Source organism: Lepidochelys kempii, chromosome 1, assembly GCF_965140265.1.
Source record: "Lepidochelys kempii isolate rLepKem1 chromosome 1, rLepKem1.hap2, whole genome shotgun sequence".
Taxonomy (NCBI): domain Eukaryota; kingdom Metazoa; phylum Chordata; order Testudines; family Cheloniidae; genus Lepidochelys; species Lepidochelys kempii.
Genome location: NC_133256.1, coordinates 342,205,669 through 342,232,297, shown reverse-complemented (window position 1 = coordinate 342,232,297; position 26,629 = coordinate 342,205,669). Strand labels below are relative to the sequence as shown.

Below are 26,629 nucleotides of genomic sequence, written 5' to 3'. Positions count from 1 at the left end.
CACATTTTCTGGCCCTATCAGTCACCTTAACCAGCACTGCCTGAAGGAAAGAATCCTGCTTAAGTGCCTCTGAAGAGAGATGTTCCTACTGAATAGTCTGGTTGGATACCAGGAATCAAGACATTTAAATATTGAATAGCTGAGAGTAAAAAACAACTCCCTTCTCCCTCTCTCTCCCTCCCTCTGAGAGAGGATCAAAAGAAGGGGTTTTTTCCCCTAACAAAAGCAGAACAATCTAGAATTTACTCCAGAGTAGCAGATCTTGTTCGGCTCCCTACTTTCACGACGAAGATCTACAATAGGCTTGTCATGCCCACACAACAGAACAAGTGAGAAGAGGTTGGAAAACGTACAATAAACTTCACATACACTACCTTCCCCTTGAGTCTGTCACAAAAATCTCAATAGAAGCTACTATATGAGCAGACGTACGATGTTCTAGAAACCTTTTCGCTACAAGCTACACAGGGGGGCCCTAGTCCAACCGTAAAATGGTGCAGCAGATTCAAACATGACTAGCATTTTAAGCTGAACTATTTTGATAGTAAGTGACAGACTCCACAGAATTTAAATACAAGTGACTGCTTTCAAAGATCACAGATTAGAGACTGAAGTCTTAACTATCCACAAAGCAAGTACAGCACAGAAAACGGCCATGCAAACTTTGTTGAAACTGCCCTGCCACCATGCCTCAAACTTGACCTAGAATTACAACTTCCAGGGTGATGGAGGAATTTGTTCTCCACAACCAGTCAGATAGACAGACTTTGGTCTTTCTGCTGTGACTCCATCATACAGTGTCTAACAGTCCCTAGAAACTGGACTGAGATCAACATCACATTGTAACTAGGGCAGTAAAATTGTGAATTTAGACTAAGTTCCTGACGGCAGGAACAGGCCCACACTATGTGTTTATACAGCACCTAGCACAATGGGACCATGATTTCAATGGGCACCTCTAAGTGCTACTGCAAAACACACAGGCTTGAAAGGATTAGACTAATGACAAAAAATATTTCCATTAATAATCATCGAAGTCTACAGATAAGCAGAGTAAGAAAGGAACAGAGTTTGATTTAAGGATACTTACTTTGTATATTTTGACATGTTGACAATTTGCGTTTTAATGGTTATAAAAATTTTAAAAATGTTTGAGTCTCATCTGCTGTCATTAAACAATTATGGTCTGACCCCATACAAAATTTCCCACAACTGAAAACTGAAATAGCTAACATTAAGAAAACTGCTTTAAACCCATAATTTTGCACTAATTATAAAAAATACAGTTGAATGCTGCCAAACCTAAATACACATCATAGCAGTGATTATGTATTTTTAAAAACTCACATATCTATGCACTGTGTCACTACGCTAACTAACACAACACGAAGAAGCATTCATGCTAAAGGCATTACTATAAAGCATCTGGTTAACACTAAATGAGGGAATCTTTAAACATGATTTGGTTAGTTATTTTTTAGTAGTTCAGGACAAAAGAGGTATGCCATCCATCACATTGCCATCCACCCACACACCTCACAAAAGAGGTATGCCAATAGCTAGTTACAACACGAGGTGAGGACATGGTGCCTTTCCAGTAGTTCTCTGCAAAGCCTCACAACTCAATACCATATTTCAACACAAGTCTCTCTCTAGCCACCAGCACATTTTTAATTACATTTACATGCCTCTTCATCAGATTATCCCAAAGAACTTCACAAACCATATAAATTCAGCAGCACTGAACTCCAACTTTTTCTGGAATGGACGCTAGTCAGCAAGCAGAGCGAACTAGTGTTTGGCATACTTGAAGAACAAAGGAGTAGATGGGGGACTTTTGGCCAAGGACACTAGCACAAATCCCATGTGATCTTATGTTCTTTTCCAAAAATCTCGTACCATAAGTTACGTATTACACAGTTTTACCTCAGAAAGTTGGAGGACTGGAATTGACCTTATCAAGATTTGAACTTGTGGTTCCAAGGAATTTAAGAATTCCATATCAGATGCTTAGGTTACTAAGATACACCCTCTGGCAAATATTAATGCCAGATTTTCAGAAGAGCCAAACTCACATGTAGCCTACATGCTTATTAAATGCTGTAGTTTTTATTATTTTTAGTCCAAAGGAAGGGAGAGAAACAGTGGGGAGGAGACATGGATTTTAGTCAAAACCAGTCTCTGCACAACATGTGCAGGGCATCTTAGTTGGAAGGGCAGAGACATCTAGAAATGAGGTGTGGTAGTTGCGGACACGTTTACTAACCGCTTTAGAAGCTCTGCAAAAGGTTTCATTGGGAATGAGCAGTCTTGAAGGTTCTACACCCCCACCATCGGAGAGAAGAGCCAAAGAGAGCTCACGGGGTGAAAGTTATAAACATAGGAGCTGGAGACAGCCCTGTGGACTCAGTGGCTGACCAACACAGGATCAAGAAATGCATCTGCTGTGAAGGCTGCATTCCAATACCTCTACCACTTTAGATACAGGCTGCATATTCCTAATCTTGTTGGAAGAGGAGACAGACTATTACCTCAGGAACTGAAATTGCTGCTGATTGTGAAGATCTCCTGACTGTTGTGCTGAGAAGGTTCTGAGGTGTTTAGAAGGGAACTGAGGCTCCCATTTTCCTTTGGCTCTGGAGGATCTAGGTGACTGACACACACACACACACACACACACACACACACACACAGAGTGATGCCACACTACAGAGACTGAAAAAATCAGAGAGAAGATCAGAGCAGAAAGTATAAAAGGGTATATGCGCTCTGTTGAAATCTTGCACTGAATTATATGTAAAGGTAACAAAGTGGGAGAGTTTGTACAAGGAGCACCAGTAGCTTCAGTGCCTAACATTTTTATTAAACCAGTTATTCAAAAGTATTCCAAAGGGTTTTGTTTCGATTAAATGTTTGTTCTCTAAGAAAATCATACAGTACTTTCCCTGAGGCTGACTGACAACTGCTAGTAGCACCAACATTCAGGGGACTGCATTATAATCCTGAGGTTTAACTCAGTTTAATTATTTTTCTGAGAAGTCCTAAAACCGCAGAAACTTCGGCCTGTGCTTCAGCAGAGAAATAAACCGAGGTACAGTGGAAAAGGGGAGTGTAACGAAAGTTATACATATTACCTTAGCATCCACTACCCAGTCACATAGGCATCAAAAAAACGTGACCCCAAGTGTCATAGCGAGAACTGAGTTCTTTTGAAGATCTGGCCCATGCCACATGTTGAATGTACATTGTGTTTAACACATACAGTTGAACAAGTTTTAATATACTTTAAATCACTCCCTGATATGATCTGCACAGCAGGAGAAGAATCAAGAGGTAACATTTTGGGATTAGGCAGAAGAACAAAATCTGCCTTCACTCTGCAGGGATAGAAAAATCTTTTGAAACAGATGACTGTTTATGTACTTGGCAAATCAAAGTTGCTCCTTAGGAAGTTTTATTTTTTATAAGGATAGTTTGAGCTAATACAGACCAGAAGTATTATATGAATTCTCCAGAACCAACAGGCTGAATCAAACATTTAAAGTCTTATCTACCTAATATTACCCCTGCAATTTGATTCACAACATACTCTGCTAGTTTTTCAACATAAACAATTTCACTTCATTAATAAGCAGTTGTCACAGTTTCACCCTGGAGGTAAATGCATTTCATTAACACACGAGGAACTGTATATAAAAAAACAGAAATACAAGATCATAACTTTTTTTTTTTTTTTTTTTTTTTTTTAAAAGTCAGGCATAGTGACTGCGGACAGTTCACTGCATTAAAGGCTTACTCTATGTTTATAACAAGGATTATATCTAAAAACCTGTTCTTTTATATATTAACTGTCATCAACCACAGAAATCCATATCATTGTACATACATAGTACTTCAGAATAGAATCACAGCTAAGATTCTCTTTCATAAAATGAAAGTCTGGTCTCCAATGCTATCAATTTTATTACATTTCCTTTGTAAACCTCGAACTAGTAGGAAAATAGAGAATATACCAGCTTCTGCCTAAGTAGACTACTACATCACAGGTTTACCATTGTACATATAATTTCTGTCATTCTATTTCAAGAGTGAATCCAGAAAGTATCCAGTTTAACAAACAGCTGAAGTGTATTTCCTTTTGCTGGCACTCATTCATAATCAACTCCTGGTCTTCAAGGCCACAAGAGCCTTTTAACTCTACCATAACCACATGGCTGGAAAACCCCTTTACTAAATATAACCCAAGGGGTAGTATTTCAGATGTTTCAGTGGTATGCTGAGGTTTTAGACTTCCACTTTCAATTTCTTTTTCAATGAACAACCTGACAAACACCCTACTGCACCAATCAAATGACATTTTATTTCCCTCAGCTACTCTGCAAATTGGTGGATTTTCTCCTGTTCTACTCAGATTCTTTATTATGCCCATAGACTAGAAGTTCATAAAATATCAGGGTTGGAAGGGACCTCAGGGGCTCATGTAGTCCAACCCCCTGCTCAAAGCAGGACCAATCCCCAATTTTTGCCCCAGATCGCTAAATGGCCCCCTCAAGAACTGAACTCACAACCCTGGGTTTAGCAGGCCAATGCTCAAACCACTGAGCTATCCCTCCCCCTTATGCGCTTTTCAAATTAAGAAGTTTCTTATGGACCATTCCTTTTTTCCAGCAACAAGGAGGAGGAAGAGAAGAGAAGAAAACGCATGTGTAATTCAACATAAAGAACAATTAAGTGGTGAAGATTCACTGAGCAGACTTTTTAGCCTGTGAATCAGCACAAAACTAGTGCCCCAAAATGGCATTAGAAAACACTGATTTTGAAGGTGCTGCCTTTCTGAATAGACAAACCCTACTGGTCAGGACTAGAGCTGGGCAAATAATGGATTTTTCAGTTTGCAGGCAACTTTGGGAGAGAGGGAAAAAAAAAAAAAGTAAGTAGTAATTTGGGGACAAACAAAAAATGATGTTTTTATTTGCTGAAAATTTTCAAAAAGTGTAAATGTTATTGAAACAAAAAATTGAGTTGAAATGTTTCAGCTATGTTTCCCAAAACAGCAGGAAGAGAAGGAAGTAGTACCTTCCTTACAAGCTTTAGCCCAGCAGTTGGAGGCATCAGCTGGAATATAGGAGGCCTGATTTCAATTCCCCCTTCCACCCACATGGAGAAGGAACTTGAACTTGGGTCTCCCCCGCTTGCAGGAGAATGCTCTAACCACTAGGCTATTCTGGAATGGGACTCAATCTCTGCTCTTGAAGCTGCTCCACTTTCTGTAACTACATATGTACAATAGTTGTAGCTATGTTGGTCCAGGGATATTAGAGAGACAAGGTGCGTGAGGTAATATCTTTTATTGGACCAACTTCCATTCAAATTAATAGTTCACAGTCAATGAATAGTCTTTGGGCCAGGGAAAGAGTTTGAGAATGACTGCATTCATTCATTCATCTATCTACAGGCTGCTAGTTAGAGCGCTCACCTCGGATGTGAGAGACCCAAGTCCTAGCTCCAACTACTTTTTAATTTATAGAAAGTAGAGCAGCTTCAAGAGCAGAGACTGAGAAAGCCCCATTCCAGAATAGCCTAGTGGTTAGAGCACTCTCCTGCACAGGGGGAGACCCAATTTCAAAGCTCTTCTCTACATCAGGCAGAGGATGAGCTGGACCCAGGTCTCCCACATGATTACCTTAACTGCTGGGCTAAAGCTTACAACTATGCACCGCCATCTATCTGCTGTTATGACCAGCTTTTACTTGCTTTTGTCAAAATGCCTGAGATTCAAAACAAAATATTTTATGTTGAAATGAAATGTTTCATTTTGGCATTACTGAAACATTATACATATAAAACATATAAAGTGTTCTATAATGTTAAGTACTCAAAAAAAATCAAGGCCTATGTGCTTCAAATTGGGCATCCTAAATTAGTGGATACTTCGGACCTTAATTTTTCAGTTCCAACCTGTAAAATGGACCAGGACCCCATTGTGCTAAGCGGTGTATAAATGAACAAAGGGATGGCCCTTGCCCCCCAAAATGTTATAATCTAAGTATAAGACAAGAGACAGATTGGTAGACAGACAGATGAGGAAGATCAAGTAAACAATGGGACAACAATTGTCATCTTGACAAGCAGAGGTATCAGTAACTCATCTCCTCCACCAGGGGTATTGTGACTATAAATTCATTAACATTTGTGAAACAGTCAGATACTATAGTGAAAAGTGCCAAGGAGAAGCCCATGAGGAAATTAATAATGCTGTCTTCAGAGCAAGGTTTGCATAGTGTATAATAAATAAGGCCTGGGGCTACACACTGAACAAATGAGGAGAAAACTAAATATTGAATAGCTGCTCATTAAATTGAGTACTGGCCATTCTGTGCACTGAATGAGGCAGTGGTCCAAAAGAAAAAAAACTGTGTGATCATGTAATTAAAGACAATCATAATGTACACAAATGGCTGAATTAAGGGACAAGGAAACAGGGTTGGGGAAGGGAACCTTAATTATAGCTTTTCCTAACTTCTGTGTGCTTGACTTTTCAACGCTGATATTTTTAAACACAGTTTTGTGTGTAATATTATATAAGGCATGTTTGATTCCTTGGAAGTGAACAAAAAAGCTTCACAAAAAGAACACCCCAAAATAATACTGATACTTGCGATCTCTACCACACAGCTCTCATTACATGCACACAATTGATTAGCCTTTACTATTGTGACCCCAAAATTATAAAGCTTCTTGGCTCGCCAAGTTCAATGAAATGAAAGGGCTTTATTTCCTCATACCTCACTTTTAAATGTTAAACATGGATGAGCAATGCCAATGAAAACTTGCGCTAGTTACATTATATATGTAAATACAATTAATTTCTTGAAAGTACAATTTTGCTTCTTTCATCTGTGCATGTTTCAATATCCTACGGCTATCAAAACAAATTTTTACGTTACAGAAAATTTACTGTACTAGATTGTGTTTGTCCACAGGAATTTTCTTGCTTTAGACTCTACACAAGAACCTGTTAAAGTATTTCTTTTCTGAAAACTGGGCTTGTGACTCAGATCCACCATTCCACACTGATAATATATCACAATTCTTGAGAGTCACATGGAATTCAGCTTATCAAACAGAATTCTAATGCCAAAATTCATTTCACTACAGGCATGTCGAGAGAAACAGCAAGGAGGAACAAAACTAAGTTTTTCAGTGCCAAACCATCCCAACCTTTCTCCCTCTCACATGCACGTGCAGTAACCCTCCTCAAGCCTTGCACCAAAGGACATCTATACATAAGCGGTATCCTGATCTTATTAGGAGGTCTGACTAAAAACTATAGCCAAGAGAAAAATATTTTAAATTGATTTAATGGCCGACTTCATAAGAAAAATCAAGCTCACTTCTAACTAATCCAGTTTTGACAGAGCTTAACAAACTAAGGCAAAATATGTCAGAGAAAGAAAAAAGTTCACTGTAGACAATCCCTTCCCCAAACCAGACATCCCTTTTTATTACCTGTTAGAAAGAATTACTAGGCAAAGAGGAAAATATCTCTACATTCTTAGTAACCATATTAAGCTTAAGAAATGGTTCTTACTCAGCTGGATTCCAATTTGACCCTGTGGTCAGAATATTTTCTCTCAGTGTTTGCTTTTTTTTTTTTTTTTTTTTTTTTTTTTTTTAACAGTTATGAAGTCTCTCAAAAACATTAGGAGGCTGAATGTTCCATCTACTGATGTCAGTTCTGAAAATAGGAATGAGTAAACTTCTAATTACCCTTCACAATGAGAATAAAGGTGCCTAAGTCTGAAGGGTCTAAGCTATAGAATCAAAGTGAAAAACACCTATGGGATAGGAGCTTAATTTCAAACAAAGTTTTTGACCCCAAGCCATGACAGAAATACGAGTCTCCAGTTGCAGAGAACTAGATTCTTGCCAAACACTCTAGGAAAGAAAGTGAGGCTGAATGCTCTGAATATACCACATGACATTTCCTTACTAATTGATACTACGAAGTAAGAATATGCTGCCTGCCACAGCGGTTGTAAGGAGGAAAAAAGCAGAAGATTATTTGCTATCTCAATTTTCATTACCCTGTAAACATTCTAGGATGGATTAAGATTGCTTGGAAGTGGGGAACAAAAATTTTTTCTACATTTACAAAATACATTTGTGCTATACAAGATAAAAAACAAGTAATTTTAAACTGAGCAGATGTACTGGGGATCAGAGGAAGTTGGTATGTGAAATATGCATGATTTGGTTTTCCTTAAATCTCTGGCCTTGTAAAGTCAGAAGACAACACAGACATAACAACCAAATAGGTAAAAATTAATGTTCCCAAAACCAGAACAGGTGCTCATAGTTCAGTGATGTGGCCGTGTATGTACCTAAATAGCAATCCCAGAACAGAAACCTTGGCCAACAGGATCCAAAAGGAATCAGTCATTCTTCATCATAGCTGGATGGCACTGGAAAGAGCAGCTTTTGACAACTGTGAAATGTTTCTGAACTCCAAAACCTTATGGTGTATAAGACTTCTTGTAGATTAATTTTGTGCCAACGGAGGTCATTGAAAATACTTTTTGCTGAAAGGCCCTAGACTTGTAAACTTGAGGACTGGAGACAAGGTATTCACATTGGCTGATCTCACTGCTGTAGAACACTGTCAGTCCTGTGCATGTTCGTTAGCCTTCAGACTGAAACAGAACATTCATCTTTCCAGCCAAGCATTTGCCCCAAACAGACTAAATCTTGCACTGTTTTCTCTTTTGATTAATTTTCTGATGTTCCTTGGGTGGGTAAATGGAGGGTTACTATTGCTGCACATTATAAACATTCATAAATCTCTTGTGTGGCAGCAGGGTACCTTATACGCTAATTATATGAATTTAAAAGCAAATCATAAACAGAAAAAAAAAGAGAAGTTGTGATCCAGTGAGGTAAAAGTGACAAGGAAGTTTGTGAATAATACTGGTCCTGGGGGAGAAAAGAAAATCTCTTGTTGCCTGGATCAGGAAAAATGTAAACTCAGAGTAAAACAACCAGGCTAGAAAACAAAGAAAACAAATGCAGCCAAAAGCACTGTGAGGTCATAAGTAAGGTTAAGACTGTGTCATGGTTATTTTTAGTAAACGTCAGACACGTAACTGTTTGTTAAAAATAACAGTGACAAAATGTGGAGGGAGGGGTCCAGCACCCACCACTGCTGTTCCCAGGGTCGCTGGAAACTCTGGGTGGATGTGTCTGCCACCTAACAGCTCCAGTCCCACCGCCTGAAGCAGAAAATGTCATGGAGGTATCGAAATTACAGATTTTGTGACTTCCGTGACATAATCTTAGCCTTATATATAAAGTAGGACAAAATCTGTGATCTTAAAGTGGTCCCAGAAGACTGATAAAAAGGAGCACTTTCTACCAATATTACTAGACTGTTTAAGAAGTAAGCGGGATAGCAGAATTTGCAAACATGCAAATCTATTTGCTTAACAGGAGAGCTTACATTTATTGGAGAAAAAGCCGAACAAATATTTTGAAAGAAAAGTGGTAGGATGAACAGATTTTACATCTCTCAGAAGTTCCAGAAAGCAAAATACCATAGTATAGGGAGGAGTTCAACACTAAAGTTGTGACATTAAGACAAGTGAACAAACAGAACCATGTTCTAACAAAGTAATCAGGCAAAAGAAAGGGAAATACAATTTACTGTTTCTAACAGCTTCCATGTTTAGAAGTCTGGCAGTGTTTAAGTGATGAATATGAAGAGTATGTGGTCTATTCTAGAAGACAGAATACCCTCACTGAAACAAGACTGGTGAGCACAGGAAATCTATCACAGCTTCTCATAGTGCTGAGGAGATGGGGCCTGCATGGCATATTCCCACCAATGCTCAATGACAGCATAACTTGAATCACTTTTAGTTGGATTCTTGAAGTTTGAAATGAAGAATTAAAAAGATACCTGCCAAATTCACTTGTGGTAACATGACATTCTGCCCCAAAAAGGAAACTGTTTTAAAAAAACAAGGAGGCAAACATGCCCTTGGTGGAAATGTAAATATTCCTGCCAAGAAGAACAGAGACAGAAAAGCGAGTAAAGTTTTAGGTATCAGATCACTCAGTCCATACCAACATGAATAACCCAGTTGTTTAGATTAACAACAGTCAAGATGTAATATAAGTTGCAATTTAAAATCTGGGCCTTTGGAAGCCACAACAGGTCTAAGTACTAATGTAGAATTAAAATGCTTACCTGGGGAGGATAGTTGCTTTCTGAAGACCACCTTGAAGACTGATCATTAGGCTTGTCCACTAAAATATTCCTAAAAAATGAAAAACAAATGTAAGTTTACAATACTAATTTTTAAACCCCAAACGGTTAATATGCAGAGAAACTACTACACTTTAGCCAATAGCTCCTGTAGTTTGAACACAAACACATATGGCTCAGTCAACAATGCATTTATGAAGCTACCTATGTTGCTATATAGTTGTTTTTTGAATTTGCTGCATAATAGTGTTGCAGAATCTAATTTTTTTTTAAAGATAAGTCAAGCCTCTAGTGCTTGTGGTTGTGAAGATAATTTCACATGAAAGCCAACGCATTTATGTTTACTCAAGTCTGCTGACAACTCGAAACCTTAACTCAGAGAGGCATGGACTGTCTCATTCACTTCAACAGGGCATGAATTTTAAAGCCCAATGAGGTGATATATGATAACATTAACCATTTAGCTAGATTATGCTAAAATGATAGTCAGTGAAAGTATACTTCTATTTGTTAGACACTAAGTACTGGAATGGAGAGGAATGGAGAGCAATGGAGCTGCTACCTTGCTTTCAAGTTTTGCCACAGTGGGGAAATTAGAAATTCAACTCACCCTCAAATTTGAAGTCACCTTCACCCCTGTCAATAAGTCTAGATTGATGCACAGGATATGAGGACTCATAAAATGCTTAACCTGCATTGCCTTCCCATGCATTAAGAGACACCTGTGACCACTGTGTCCTCCTTTGTAATTTAGCGTACTGAACTACTTTGGCTTGAAAAGAAAGCTATATGAATGTGTGATGGTAAGAGGCACAAAGACCAAGTTAGGTGCCTGAACCTCAGTGGACAGAATTTATCCTATTCGATTTTTTCCTTTACTCAGGCGGAGACCAGCTGAATTCTGATCTGGGAAGCCCCTAGTAGGCAAAGGAGGAGGATGTAAAAATATTTATTTTTTCTCCATCTGCCATGTAGAAGGAACTGTAATATATACTGACTAGTATAAAAGATTGGAGAAGGGAAAGTTTATGTAAAAGCTTCAAGGGAAAAGGTTAAATGAGAAGTTTAACAGGGTCATTCAAAAAGAGTAGCTCTCTCCACATACTAGAAACAGGAAGAAACACCAACATGTAAGGAGCCACCAGGCAGTCCAGTACAGGAGTAATGTTTAGGAAATACGCAACAGATGGTCTAAGATAGATGCCTGAGTTTGAGGACATAGCAAAGTAATCTGGGTACATCAATTCCCTAAACCAGAGGTGTTCAACCTACGGCCTGCAGGCCGTACATGGCTCACCAGAATATTTCATAAGGCCTGCAGCTTGCTTCAATACAATATACTAAAGACCGTTTCATTAGTGTTTGTTCTCATATTTACAGCATTTTAGTATGCACAAGTGTGTAAACAGACAATACTGTACATAGAAACAACCTATCTAAATACATGTGGAACAAGCTGAATTTAAAGTATTAATACAGCTGACTTTAAATATTATGAAATATGCAGAATCTGTAGACTAAGGGGGGGGAATATGACAGAAGTCTATAAAATCACGACTGGTGTGGAGAAAGTAAATAAAGTGTTATTTACTCTCTCATAACACAAGAACTAGGGGTCACCAAATGAAATTAACAGGCAGCAAATTTAAAACAAACAAAAGGAAGTATTTCTTCACACAACGTAGTGGCAACCTGTGGAACTCTTTGCCAGAAGATGTTGTGGAAGGCTAAGACTACAGAGTTCAAAAAAGAACTAGATAAGTTCATGGAGGTTAGGTCTATCAATGGCTATTAGCCAGGATGGGCAGGGATGGCGTCCCTAGGCTCTGTTTGCCAGAAGCTGGGAAAGGGCGACAGGGGATGGATCACTTGATGATTACCTGTTCTGTTCATTCCCTCTGAAGCACCTGGCATTGGCCACTGTTGAAAGACAGGATACTGGGCTAGATGGACCTCTAGTTTGACCCAGTATGGCTGTTCAAGGTTGTGCTGAGGTTTATGTGGCCCTCCTGTCATAAGGTTGGGCATCACTACCCTAAACCCACTGAAGTCCCAAGAAGGAAGAGTACACGATTGCACTGGATGGACCCTCCAAAAAACGTCTGAAAATTTTTTTTTAAAAAAGTACCTCAATAAAGAGTGACTCACAGATTAGGGAGAACAAGTGAAAACACAGCAGATAGTAGGGAAGAACCAAAGCCAAAGAAAATCAACTGAGCATCAAGGCGGACAGTAGGGGAGTTGATCTGAATTTAAGGCCAAGACAAATGATCGGATATCTACGATTATAGCAGGGGGAAAAAAAAGGGGGGGTTACAGTGGTTTGCTCTCAAATCAGTGTTAGAAATTGGCCAAGGAGAAATAATGAAGACACAGAGCTGCAGAACTGCTTGGCACTAAAGGGGGGGGGGGGGGGAGGGTTTAGGAGAGCGAGAGAGATTAAATCTGATAAAGAAAATAGAGGGGAAACATTAGAATTAAGAGATTGCCTGAAAACGCAGAGGGAGGAAACCCAATATGGGCAGAATATTTTAAACATGTACCTTTTCAGATTAAAGATCAATTTCAGGATAAGGAAGGACAGTTTCTCATTAAAGGACACAACTACTGGGATATTAACAGGGGGCTCAGTGTATGCCCCCAATCAAAAGCAAAAAGCTTTAAGCCTCTTTAAGAATTTATTGAAAATATTACAACATTTTGGGGAAGGGAAATTATACTTGGAGGAGACTTCTATTATACACCAAATTCCTTACTGTCCCAGATCTGAAGACAACATAGGAGAGAAGGAAACAGGCGCAGCATTAACTTTTCTATGACAACTCAGTTGCTCAGATTTCTGGAGAGAACTGCACCCATGGGAAGGAGATAATAAGTTTTATTCACACCCGCGTTTATACACTAGAATAGATTTAATGTTAATCTCTAAATCCTTATTGAAGGAGATCTGGTCTGCAGAAATTGGTGCTATTACATGGTCAGCTCATGCCCATTCAAAGTAATATTTGCTAAAAGGGATGGACGGATCCCAAAGATCATTTTTATGGGAAATTAACTGTTTGCTGCTCCAGGTCAAAGATCCGGTTGCAGCAATTAAAAAGGATATTGTTGAATACTTCCAAATAAATGATAAAGACAAATATAAAGTGAGATCTTCTATGAAAGGCAGGAAGTTGTATTTAAGAGTCAGTTGATTGAAAGAGCTCAAGAAAAAATTAAAACTAACAGGAGATAAAAAGGTTGCAAGGGATTCGTACAAACAGGTTCAAAAAAGTATATCAATAGGGAGTAACCAGTGTTTAGACACCACTGAGAAAGATTTTGCTAGACGACAGTGGAAATTTCTGTTTGAAGACCTGACTCAAAGCATACGTTTTATGAAAAAGGAAATAAAGTGACAAGTTATTGGCCCAAATGCTTAAAGAGATGAGAGCAATACATTATTTCACCAACTAAGAACAATCAGCAAAGGTAGCTACACACCCTATTGAAATATGTGCAGATTTTCCCTGCTTCTTATAAAAACCTATGTTGTGATAAATGAAGCGGGGATAGCTCCCTTTTATGGACACACAGCCAGTTAGCTACAAAACCCCTGTTAGTAGCTGTTCTCTACTTGCTTTACCTGGACAGGGTTAAAAAAGCCCATAGGTAAAAGGAAGGGAGTGGGAACTTGACCAAAAGAGCCAATGAGAAGGCTAGAACTTTTTTAAATTGGGAAAAAACTTTCCTCTGTGTCTGTCTATTGTTCTCCGGAGAGAGAGGAGAGAACAGCAATGCTGTAAGAAGCTTTAAACCAGGTATGAAAAAAAAAAAAACCCCCACCAAATCATACCTCAAAACTACTTATCGAAACCCCAGATATGTAAATAGATCAGGGAATACGAAGAGGTGATTAGGTTTCTCTTATTTCTTTATGGCTTGTGGATTCCTCTGTGCTAACCCCAGGTGCTTTTGTTTTGATTGTAACCTTTAAGCTGGACCTCAAGAAAACCATTCTTGATGCTTTATTATTATATTTGCTCTTTTTTAAATCTAGCAATAGCCTACATTCCAGATGTATTTTCTTTCTTTTTGTTTAATGAAATTTACCCTTTTTAAGAACAGGATTGGGTTTTGTGTCCTAAGAAGTTTGTGGATAGGTTGTTTAATTAGCTGATGGCAACAGCTGATTTCCTTTGTTTTCTTATCTCAGCTCTTCTCCAGAGTGGGTGTGAAAGGGCTTGAGAGTACCCCACAGGGAGGAATTCTCAAGTGTACCTTCCTGGGTCCAAAGGGAGTTTTTTTGCACTTGAGTGGTGGCAGCATCTACCCATCCAGGGCCAGAGAAAAGCTGTAACCTTGGGAGTTTAATACCAGACTGGATTGGCCAGTATTAATTTTTAGAATCCTTGCAGGCCCACACCTGCACTCAAAGTGCCAGATTGGGGAATCAGCCTTGACATATGTACTTCACATACTCCAAGCTATGAAGTTATTCAAAAACATCTGTAAGCAGCTGGCTTGCCAAAGATAAACAAAATAGATAAAGAAGCTTCAGATAAAGAAATAACAGAAGACTTCTTATAAACAATCATAAGTATGAAGAGGGGTAAAACTCCAGAACTTGATGGCTTCCCAGCAGAATTTTTACAAGATATTTAAAGAGGTATTAACAAGTCTGTGGAGGGGTACCTTTAATGACATTCTGTTAAGGGAGGAACTTACTCCATGAAAGAAGCTACTAAAGTTGGAAAGACTTTATCATGATTAGCAGTAACAAGGGCCTATAAAGAGGTGCATATGGTAAAGAATTTAGAAAAATATTACCTAACCAAATGTACTCCACGTTCTTGGTTTACATAAACTCAGATCAAACCGGATTAACTGACAGACAAGTGTCAGATAATACTATATTCTCAGAGTACTTGGACTCTTCCATGGTGCCACACCAAAAGAGATATTTTTCTTCTATCACCTGATGCACAGAAAGCTTTTGATAGAATAAAGTGGAACTTTCTGTTTGAAGTCCTGTCCCATAAATGGATAACTTCTCTTTATACCAGCTGTAAAACTGTTGAGTGAATCAATGGGGTTAAATTTTCTGTTTGAATTACACATGGAAACTAGGCAGGGATGTCCATTGTTTCCTTTATTTTCCGCACTGGCCATGGAACCTTTTACATACAGGAAAAGCAATAATGAATTCATCATAGGGATAAAACTTACAGGGACACATCAGAAATTAGCTTTATAGTCTGATGACACAGTATTTTTTAACTAAATGAAAATTTCCTGGCTTTAAAGTAAATTATGCCAAATCTGAAACATTAGCTCTATCTTTGCTAGGCTCTAAAAAGTCATCCCTCCAGAAAACATTTAGTACAAATGGACAAGTTCTATAAAATACCTGGGGATTCAAATATAAAACAAAACCAGAAGAGCTGTATAATTTCAATGTCAAAATCACGACTTCAGCAAATGAAAAAAAAATAGAGTGTGCTGGGAAAATTATACAGTTTCACGGTTAGGTAGAAAAGTCACAGTCAAAATGACTATTTTGCCAGAGATATCTTTCTTGTTTCAAAGTCTTCCTATAATCATCTCAGATAAAACTAGCAGGAATGCAAAGAATAAAAGAACTTATATGAAATAAACAGACCAAGAGTGAGTGGAGATACTCTGTAAGCACCCAACAACAGGTGTTCCAATTATATAGTAATATCAAACCAGACAACTCAAAGCAATAACAGTTTAGGGGTGCTCGAATCCAGCGGTTCTCAAACTGTGGGTTGCGATCCCAAAGTGGGTTGCAACCCCATTTTAATGCGGTAGCCAGTGTTGGCATTAGACTTGCTGGGGCCGAAGCTCAAGCCCAAGCTCCACTGCCCGGGGCCAAAGACCAAGGGCTTCAGCCCAGAGTGGCAGGGCTCAGGCTTCGGGCTCCCCCCTCCTGGGGTCGTGTAGTAATTTTTGTTATCAGAAGGGAGTCGTGGTGCAATTAAGTTTGAGAACCCCTGCTCTAATCCACCCAAACACTTGATCTTTATTCGGCAAGAAAATTGTGGCAGAGTATATACTGCTAGGTTACCTGGGTTTAATTTAAAAAAAAAAAAAAAAAAAACACACACCACACACACCAACCAACCACCCCCACACCTCCAGAAAGGTATAATTACCCCTCTGCAAAGGCTACACTACGATTTGGGCTAGAACTAGAGAAAAAAATTCCCTTTGCCAATGTTTAACATTTGCAAATTATCCAGATTTGAACTTAAACCACAAACCATTGTGTTTTAAAGATTGGAAGAGCCAGGAAATACATATGCATGGCAGGGTGTCTAAGAATTTTATCCTATTTAGAAATCAAAAACTTGTCTAGATAAATTGTTTCATACAGAAAACTAACTTTAGTACAAGCAATGGCTTCTGATCCATTAGGAAACAGAGTTATAATGTATATCAATCACTGCAGACACCTACCCAAAAGAAGAAATGTCCATATAGGGCACTGTGGGAAAAGCATCTGGACAGACATTACCTCACAGGTATGGGATTCTGTCTGGAAAAGAGGAGACCAACCTGAGTCTGCAGCATGATAAAATTTCTTTAAGATACTATTTGAATGGTACCTTATAGCGTCAAGTAAAATATATAAAGACTGAAAGAGGATAAAACGTTGGAGAAATTGTGGTAAAAAGATTTTATGCATATATGGCAGACATCTCCAGTCAGAATGTATTGGAATGCAATTCATAATAAAATCCAGCAATTTGTAATGTTTGGTTATCAAATGATCTTGTGATAATCTTCCTGGGGCTTCCTAGCCAGGGTGGATAAAAATCAATGATTAAAAAAAAGTTTAAATATTTATTTAAATAGGTTTTTTCCTCAAAAAGCATCTTCAAAAAAATCCGATCTAAAGATAGTTTTAATTAAGATACATTATAGGTCAAAGATATCTCACCATGGAATAGGGATTATAAATTCTAATTCTATAGTATGAGACAATATATTCATGTAATGTTTAAGAAAATATTTTGTAAATGAGTTCCAATAGTTCATGGATTAGGGACCTAATCTTATGGGGTTCCAGGGGCTTCTATATAGATTTAGGCTAATCTTTCTATCTACCCAATGGGACTCAGTGCTCAGTCTGGAAGATACCATCAGGGATGCTTAGTTTGGCAGTTCTCAAACTGTGGATTTGTGTCTCCAGAGAAAACATGCTTGTTAACAGCAAAAATGTTTTTAAATAAATAAATAGAAGTGAGAAATAACAGACCTCAACCTTATTGTCCTCTGCAAATTTATGTACACAGAGTCAATCCCTTACTTCTCTCTAAAAGTGCAAAGTTTCAAAAAGCTCAATGAATAGAAGATTGTTGAGGACAGAATAGATTTAGACAAGGAGAAGAAGTCTCCAGATAAAGGTGAGAAGGGAGGGAAAGGCAGTAGAAACAAAAGTGGAACTGTTCAAGCAGCATATTCCAGAATTCTCGAGGTCTTTCTGAGTATAGCCTCCATTGATTTGAAATCTTCCATACCATTCTCTCACTAGAAGGGAAAACCTATAATGGCAGCAGGCCATAAAAGAGAACCAGTTTGGGAATATTTTATGAAGTTCCTCTATCTCTGGGTAAGACAGGCATGCGTGCAAAATGCAAACAGTGCAACAAAGAAACGCAAGGCCTGGTTGCCAGAATGAAAAAATATCATAAGTGTTCCTTCTCAGGAGGAACATACGCTGAAGATGAAAGGAACATGTCTGAACATTCAAGATCTTCAGGTTAGTAAACTTTATTTCATTACTTTTCCTAAGGACTGCCTGTCTTCCTTCTGGACTATTCTTGAATTCTCACTTTTGAGCAAAAAATATACTTGTTACTCTATGATACTATCAATTTAGATGCAGCTGTGATAAAAAAAATGGCTGAAACAGGCAGATCTTCCTTTTACAGTTTCACTTTTAAAGTAGTACTGAGTGTCCGTGAATGCAATGAGTAATACTAAACGAGCGGTATGGTAATAACAACTGCATTGACTTATTTTATTTAGGAGAAGCCATCCTCAACATACAGGATTTTGAAGACTATCCACCTTTGCGATCACCATCATTTTCTATAGTTTCAGCATTATCTGCCAATCATAGTGTTTCAGTCACATCATGTATGTCACGTAGCCATAGTATATCACCCGTAGCCAAAAAAAAAATCTCCATTATCCAGAAACAATCATAGATAAGTGTGATAAGAACCATCAGATTACAAAAAGAAGTAACTGATAAAAAAAATCACCCAGTTTGTTTATGCAACAAACTCTCCTTTGCGTATGATTGAGAACCCACACTTCATTAACATGGTTCAGTCATTAAGACCAGGATACAGTCCACCCAATAGAGCAGATGTCGCAAGCAAATTGCTGGATAAAGTGTATGAAAGAAGTTGAGCAGTGTGCAAAAGGGTAAAATTGTTAATCTGAGTCTTGATGGGTGGAGCAATGTCCACAATGATCCTGTAGTATGTGCTTGTGTGGCAACAGAAGAAGGGAATGTCTTCCTTACAGAAACAATGGATACATCAAGAAATGCACACACAGCAGAATACTTACAAGTAGCAGCAGTAAAAGCTTTAACAAACTGCGAAAAAAAATTCAAATGTCTAGTATGCCGTTTGGTCACAGACAATGCTGCAAATGTATCCAAGATGAGAAGAAACAGAGAATAGAGTCCCAAGCTAAAAACATACAGTTGAAGTGCTCATTTGATGCACCTTCTAGCCAAAGATTTCAGTGTTCCAGAAATAAAGGCTAATGATGTTGAAATTGCAAAATACTTCTGTAACAACCACTTTGCAGCAGCTGCTCTGAAAAAAGTGGGAGGAACCAAGTTAACTCTCCCATAAGACGTGCAATGGAACTCAGTGGTGGACTGTTTTGAGCACTAGATCAAGAACTGGACTAATCTGATGAGTTTGTGAACAAAATCGTGAAAAAATAGATGGCACTATCACAGCCAAAGTTCTCAACATTGGGCTTAAGAGAAATGTTGAACACATGCTGAGTACCCGGAAGTCTATTTCCGTAGCCTTGAACAAAATGCAGGGAAATAGCTGTTTTATTGCTGACGCTGTAGAAATTTAGAAGGAACTGAGTGAGAGCTTAAAAAGAGAAATATGCAATGACTGAGTTAAATTACAAGCATGTAAAAAACAAATGGGACAAGCACTATCTCCAGCTCATTTTCTTGCAAATATTCTCAATACTCAGTACTGGGGTCAAACCTTAACTGCTGAAGAGGAGGAGTTGGCTATGACATGGAAATCCAGCAATCATCCCTTCAGAATGCCAACTATTATAAACTTCAGAGCTAAGGGTGAACCATTCAAGAAACATATGTTTGCTGATGATGTTTTAAAAAAAGTCACACCAGTGAACTGGTGGAAGTCACTTAAGCATTCGGATTCCAAGACTGTTGAAGTCATAATCTCAATTTTTAACAGCAGTAGCTTCTTCTGCCAGTGCAGAAAGAATATTTTCTTCCTTTGGATTAATTGATTCCAAATTGAGAAATCGTTTGCGACCTGAAAAGCAGGAAAGCTTGTTTTTTCTTTTCCAGATTACGAACAAACAGGAAACTGAAGGTGAAGACAGAGTTAGCTACAGAAGCCAAAATTTTAAGTTTCTCATGTTGACCTGGCTGATATAGTAAATTTAATTTGTTTTTGTTTTTAAATTCATTTAACTATTTTAGTTAACAATTTAACAAACCTGATTTCAAAAAACTAGAATGTTTTAACAAAATAAGCATATGAATTCTTGAATTTAGTTGTTTATTATATGTTTGCTGTTGAAGAAAAAAAATCCAGAATACATAGCGTTGTTTTAGTTAATTAAAAATTTAAATGTCTGTCCAGAGCTGATCCAGAGAACAGAAGGGTGTGCTGTCTGTCGGGTGTTAAGATGTGGAACTGAGGCAGAAGAGGATCCTAACAGGACCGGGAAAGAATCCACTGATGGTCATATAATTTGTTTCCACATGAAGGACAAGATTCTCACTGGACTGTATCAGGGGAGACTATGCCAGGCTGGGGAAGGCACTTAAGGAAATCGAGGCTCAGGTGACCTTCAGTGGGACTCTGCCTGTTCCTAGAAAAGGGCAACAAAGATGTGACAAGGTGATGATGAACAGATGGCTCAGGCAGCGGTGCTATAAGGAGGGCTTTGGGATGTATGGCCACTGGGAGGCATTTATGGACAGAGGACTATTCTCTCAGGATGGACTTCACCTGAGTAAGGAGGGAAATAGACGTCTAGGATGGAGGCTGGCACAACTGATTAAGAGAGCTTTAAACTAGGAATTTGGGGGAGACGGTTGGGAGATGTCCAGGTAATCTCCATGCTGGATTTTAACACTGAGCGGTAAGAAAATGAAATAAGAAAGGATACAGCCATGGGTAGGAGAATGGACATAAGGAGGAAGGGTAGCATAAATACCAGTCTAATAGGTGATACTGGCAGTAGAATGTCTGGGCCTAATCAGGTAAAAAATGTGAGCAAAGCCAAACAGCAAAAATTAAGATGTTTGCACACCAGTGCGAGGAGCCTAGGTAACAAAATGGAGGAACCAGAGTTACTGGTGCAGTAAGTGAAATCAGATATTATAGGGATAACAAACATTGTGGAACAGTAGTCATGACTGGAGTACAGGTATTGAAGGGTATGTGCTGTTTAGGAAAGACAGAAATAAAGGTAAAGGTGGTGGAGTAGCATTGTATATCAATGATGAGGTAGACTGTAAAGAAATAAGAAGTGATGGAATGGATAAGACAGAGTCTGGGCAAAAATCACATTGGGCAAGAAAGCTCCCCTGGGACCGTGCTTGGGGTGTGCTATATACTGCCGGGACCCGATTTGGATATGGATAGAGACCTCTTTAATGTTTTTAATGAAGTAAATACTAATGGAAATTGTGTGATCATGGGAGACTAACTTCCCAGATATAGACTGAAGGACAAGTGCTAGCAATAATAATAGAGCTCAGATTTTCCTGGATACAATAGCTGATGGGATTCCTTCACCAAGTAGTTGCTGAACCAACAAGAGGAGATACCATTTTAGATTTGGTTTTGGTGAGTAGTGAAGACCTCATAGAAGAAATGCTTATAGGGGACAACCTTGGTTCGAGTGATCGTGAGCTAATTCAGTTCAAACTAAATTAAAAGATTTAAAAAAAAAGATCGGTGACTAGGATTTTTTATTTCAAAAGGGCTAACTTTAAAAAATTAAGGAAATTAGTTAGGGAAGTGGATTGGACTGAAGAACTTGTGGATCTAAAGGTGGAGGAGGCCTGGAATTGCTTCAAGTCAAAGTTGCAGAAACTATCAGAAGCCTGCATCCCAAGAAAGGGGAAAAAATTCATAGGCAGGAATTGTAGACCAAGCTGGATGAGCAAGCATCTCAGAAAGGTGATTAAGAAAAAGCAGAAAGTCTACAAGGAGTGGAAGATGGGAGGGATTAGCAAGGAAAGCTCCCTTATTGAGATCAGAACATGTAGGGATAAAGTGAGAAAGGCCAAAAGCCATGTACAGTTGGACCTTGCGAAGGGAATTAAAAACCAACAGTAAAAGATTCTATAGCCATATAAAGAAGAAAACAAAGAAAGAAGTGGGACAGCTAAACACTGAGGATGGAGTGGAGGTTAAGGATAATCTAGGCATGGCCCAGTATCTAAACAAATACTTTACCTCAGTCTTTAATGAGGAGCTTAGAGATAATGGCAGATGGGAATGAGGATATGGAGGTAGATATTACCACATCCGAGATAAAAGCCAAACTCTAACAGCTTAATAGGACTAAATCGGTGGGCCCAGATAATCTTCATACAAGAATATTAAAGGAACCGCCGTATGAAATTGCAAGCCCATTAGCAAGAACGTTTAATGAATCTGTAAACTCAGGGGTTGTACCGTATGGTTGGAGAATTGCTAACACAGTTCCTGTTTTTAAGAAGGGGAGGGGGGAGGGAAGTGATCCAGGTAACTACAGGCCTGTTTGTATGACATCTGTAGTATGCAAGGTCTTGGAAAAATTTTTGAAGGAGAAAGTAGTTAAGGACATTGAGGTCAACGGTAATTGGGACAAAATACAACATGGTTTTACAAAAGGTAGATCATGTCAAACCAATCTGATCATCTTCTTTGAGAAGGTAACAAATTTTTTTAGACAAAGGAAACACAGTGGATCTAATTTATCTCTATTTCAGTAAGGCATTTGATACTGTTCCACATGGGGAATTAGTTAAATTGGAAAAGATGGGGATCAATATGAAAACTGAAAGGTGGAAATGGAACTAGTTAAAGGGGAGACTAACAGGTCATACTGAAAGGTGAACTGTCAGGCTGGAAGGAAGTTACTAGTGGAGTTCCTCAGGGATCAGTTTTGGGACCAATTCTATTTAATCTTTTTATTACTGACCTTGGCACAAAAAGTGGGACTGTGCTAATAAAGTTTACGGATGACACAAAGCTGGGAGGTATTGCCAAAACAGAGAAGGACCGGGATATCATACAGGAAGGTCTGGATGACCTTGTAAACTGGAGTAATAGTAATAGCATGAAATGTAATAGTGAAAAGTGAAAGGTCATTCATTTAGGGATTAACAACAAGAATTTTTGTTATAAGCTAGGGACTCATCAGTTGGAAGTAACAGAGGAGAAGGACCTTGGAGTATTGGTTGATCACAGGATGACTATGAGTCTCCAATGTGATAAGGCCATGAAAAAAGGTAATGAGGTCTTGAGATGCATCAGGCAAGGTATTTCCAGTAGAGGTAAGGAGGTGTTAGTACCATTATACAAGGCACTGGTGAGACCTCATCTGGAATACTGTGTGCAGTTCTGGTCTCCCATGTTTAAGAAGGATGAATTCAAACTGGAACAGGTACAGAGAAGGGCTACTAGGATGATCCGAAGAATGGAGAACTTGTCTTATGAAAGGAGACCCAAAGAGCTTGGCTTATTTAGCCTAACCAAAAGAAGGCTGAGGGGAGATATGAGTGCTCTTTATAAATATATCAGAGGGATAAATACCAAAGAGGGAGAGGAATTATTTAAGCTCAGTACCAATGTGGACACAAGAACAAATGGATATAAATTAGCCATCAGGAAGCTTAGACTTGAAATTAGACGAAGATTTTTAACCATCAGAGGAGTGAAGTTCTGGAACAGCCTTCCAAGGGGAGCAGTGGGGATAAGAGACATATCTGGCTTCAAGACTAAGCTTGATAAGTTTATGGAGGGAACAGTATGATAGGATAGCCTAATTTTGGCAATTAACTGATCTTTGACTATTAGCGGTAAATATGCCCAGTGGCCTGTGATGGGATGTCAGATGGGGTGGGATCTGAGTTACTACAGAGAATTCTTTCCTGGGTGTCTGGCTGGTGAGTCTTGCCCACATGCTCAGGGTTTAGCTGATCATCATATTGGGGTCGGGAAGGAATTTTCCTCCAGGGCAGACTGGAAGAGGCCCTGGGGGTTTTTCGCCTTCCTCTGCAGCGTGGGACACAGGTCACTTGCTGGAGGATTCTCTGCACCTTGAAGTCTTTAAACCATGATTTGAGGACTTCAATAGCTCAGACATAGGTTAGGTGTTACAGGAGTGGGTGGGTAAGATTCTGTGGCCTGCGTTGTGCAGGTGGTCAGACTAGACGACCATGATGGTCCCTTCTGACCTTAAAGTCCATGAGTCTATGTTCTCCTCCTAATACAGCATGGCAAGAAAATCCTCTATATATCAATGATTAACCTGCTGAATTGGAGATAGTTCACCTCCCAATGACTTCATAAATATCTGCTTCAATGACCTTTGGTAAACGAAACAACCAACCGTTCATTTTCTATTATAGCTATAAAACTAATCTGAAAATTTTTCTAAATAAATCACTTTAAAAATGTATAGTGTGTAACTTCTAAGAATGAAACCTACATCTGAGTTGTGAAGAATATATATTTAGGTTATAACCACCAACAAGAATGCACTTTTATATAGAAATCCATGATTAAATTGAGTCTTCCTGACTAGTGATTTAAATCAATTTGATCGAAATCAAATCCACCCTGTTCCTAGCAGAAATGATCACATACCAAAATAAATAAATAAAATAAATAAATAAAGGCATAATCATTTCTCATTCGCTAATAGCAATGAGACTACTAATAGCATTTCAATGAAAAGGGGAAAAAAGTCCAAAAGCAGCAGAATGGTTCCAAAAAAAAAAAAAAAAAAAAAAGATTATGGAAAAGTTATCAATTATGGACCCAGCAAATTAGACAGAGGACAAACAAGTACTTCGGTATTTAGTTATCACTTATTCACTACTCAAAGTCTATTTTCCTGCAAGAGAACAGCACACCAGTGAGTACAGTCAGTATTTACACTCAATTTAATAAAATCACAAGAAACAACATCTCCTGGATGGGGTAAAGATGCTCTCTCTGTAATGTGGTAACATCCTGTTAAAGGGAGATTTGCTATTGCTGCACAATTTGTTTCTCTTAAAAAAAAACAAAAACACCACCACATACACACACAACCTTCAGGTCATAATGATTACCATTTTGTTTGATATTCACATAGCAAAAAGATTTGTAAGGCTGTTAAAACTTCCTAAATAGTTTCAAAAAGGAGTAAAATCACAAGAAAAAAAGCAACGTTTTTATATCTCCCCATCTGTCAGAAAGGGAACTTTTATATACTGTCTAAAATGACATAGAAGGATATTAGAGAACTGAACGATGATTAATTCCTGCAACAGTCTAGTGGTGCAATAATTCATTCTTTTAACATTTGGTATATTTCATTTAGTAAATGAACTAGGATTAACTATTACCCAAAGGCCTTTTCTATAGAGCAGTAAGTAAACCACTACCGGCAAACAGCGATCTCTATACATTGGACAAAACGCCTGCTCACTCATGAAACAGGCAATTTGATTTTTAAACAGCACTTAGTAAACTTCCAGGCTCATTAGAACTACCTAAAGGCCTGTCATATGATGGGATAAAAATCAATAAATCCTGTCAGTCCTGATTATTCTGCATAGCAAGCCATATTTTTAAGTTTCAATGTCCACATTTAATGTTTTTGCCCATTTTTATATAGTATCACTCCACCTCCTGATCATTGATTTAAGGGTTGTTTCCCTCAACTTGTAATAAGTTGCAAGAAAATCCAATTGTTTCTGCCAAAAAATAAAATGAAGTAAGAGAACGTGTGTGTGCACACATACTGTATGACATACAAGTGTAATCTGAATATATCCACGTTGAGAGGCGTTAGTCAAATCACATTTAGTAGCAATGGACAAATAATCCACTCACTAACTCAAGGAGGTGCAGAAGTTGTGGTAACTGTCTGGTTTGCATACATGGGGAAAGTAACTGGGAAGGGGATAGCATTACTTAAAATTCTTGCTGGCAGATTCCTATCCAACAGTGATACAATGGTTATAAATATAGTGCCAAATCCGAAACCAATTTCAAAGTATTACACAGACAGACAGTCTGACTCTACATAGTTAAACACCTCAGCATCTAGGGAATGAGCTGGTGAAGCATTGGATTGCTCGACTGCCATATTGGTCATGTTGCAGAGGATTCCAGCATGATCATTTAAACAAAAAAAACCCCAGGTTTTGTTTTTTTACTGTATTCCCCTTTACTCAAAAATCCCTTATGTAGGACAACATTTTCTAATCTAACATTTTTCAGAGAGTTTAGGAATTCCTGGCACGTAAGGAAAATTGGCTTAAAAATGCTGAAATAGCGCAAATCTATGCCCAGTTTTTCACAATCATAGATTATCAGGCTTGGAAGGGACCTCAGGAGGTCATCTAGTCCAACCTCCTGCTCAAAGCAGGAACAATCCCCAACTAAATCATCCCAGCCAGGGCTTTGTCAAGCCTGACCTTAAAAATCTCTAAGGAAGGAGATTCCACCACCTCCCTAGGTAACTCATTCCAATGTTTCACCACCCTCCTAGTGAAAAAGTTTTTCCTAATATCCAACCTAAACCTCCCCCACTGCAACTTGAGACCATTACCCCTTGTTCTATCATCTGCCACCACTGAGAACAGTCTAGATCCATCCTCTTTGGAACCCCCTTTCAGGTAGTTGAAAGCAGCTATCAAATCCCCCTTCATTCTTCTCTTCTGCAGACTAAATAATTCCAGTTCCCGCAGCCTCTCCTCCTAAGTCATGTGTTCCAGTCCCCTAATCATTTTTGTTGCCCTCGGCTGGACTCTTTCCAATTTGTCCACATCCTTCTTGTAGTGTGGGGCCCAAAACTGGACACAGTACTCCAGATGAGGTCTCACCAATGCCGAAT

At 38.6% G+C, this 26,629-nt stretch overlaps 1 protein-coding gene across 5 annotated transcripts in view; it reads right to left on the bottom strand.

The window, feature by feature from the left end:
* The window catches only part of MKLN1 (muskelin 1), a 180,647-nt gene that overhangs the window by 134,244 nt on the left and 19,774 nt on the right, over positions 1-26,629 (bottom strand). For 3 of the 5 annotated variants that reach the window (XM_073328850.1, XM_073328852.1, XM_073328854.1), the window contains exon 2: positions 10,247-10,316. The exons of 1 other annotated variant lie outside the window; for it this stretch is intronic. In XM_073328850.1, the coding sequence (XP_073184951.1) occupies positions 10,247-10,316 (70 nt within the window). Of the gene's footprint in view, positions 1-10,246; positions 10,317-16,726; positions 16,806-26,629 lie in introns of those variants that run through there. One more of the 5 variants, XM_073328851.1, reaches the window with a different exon arrangement.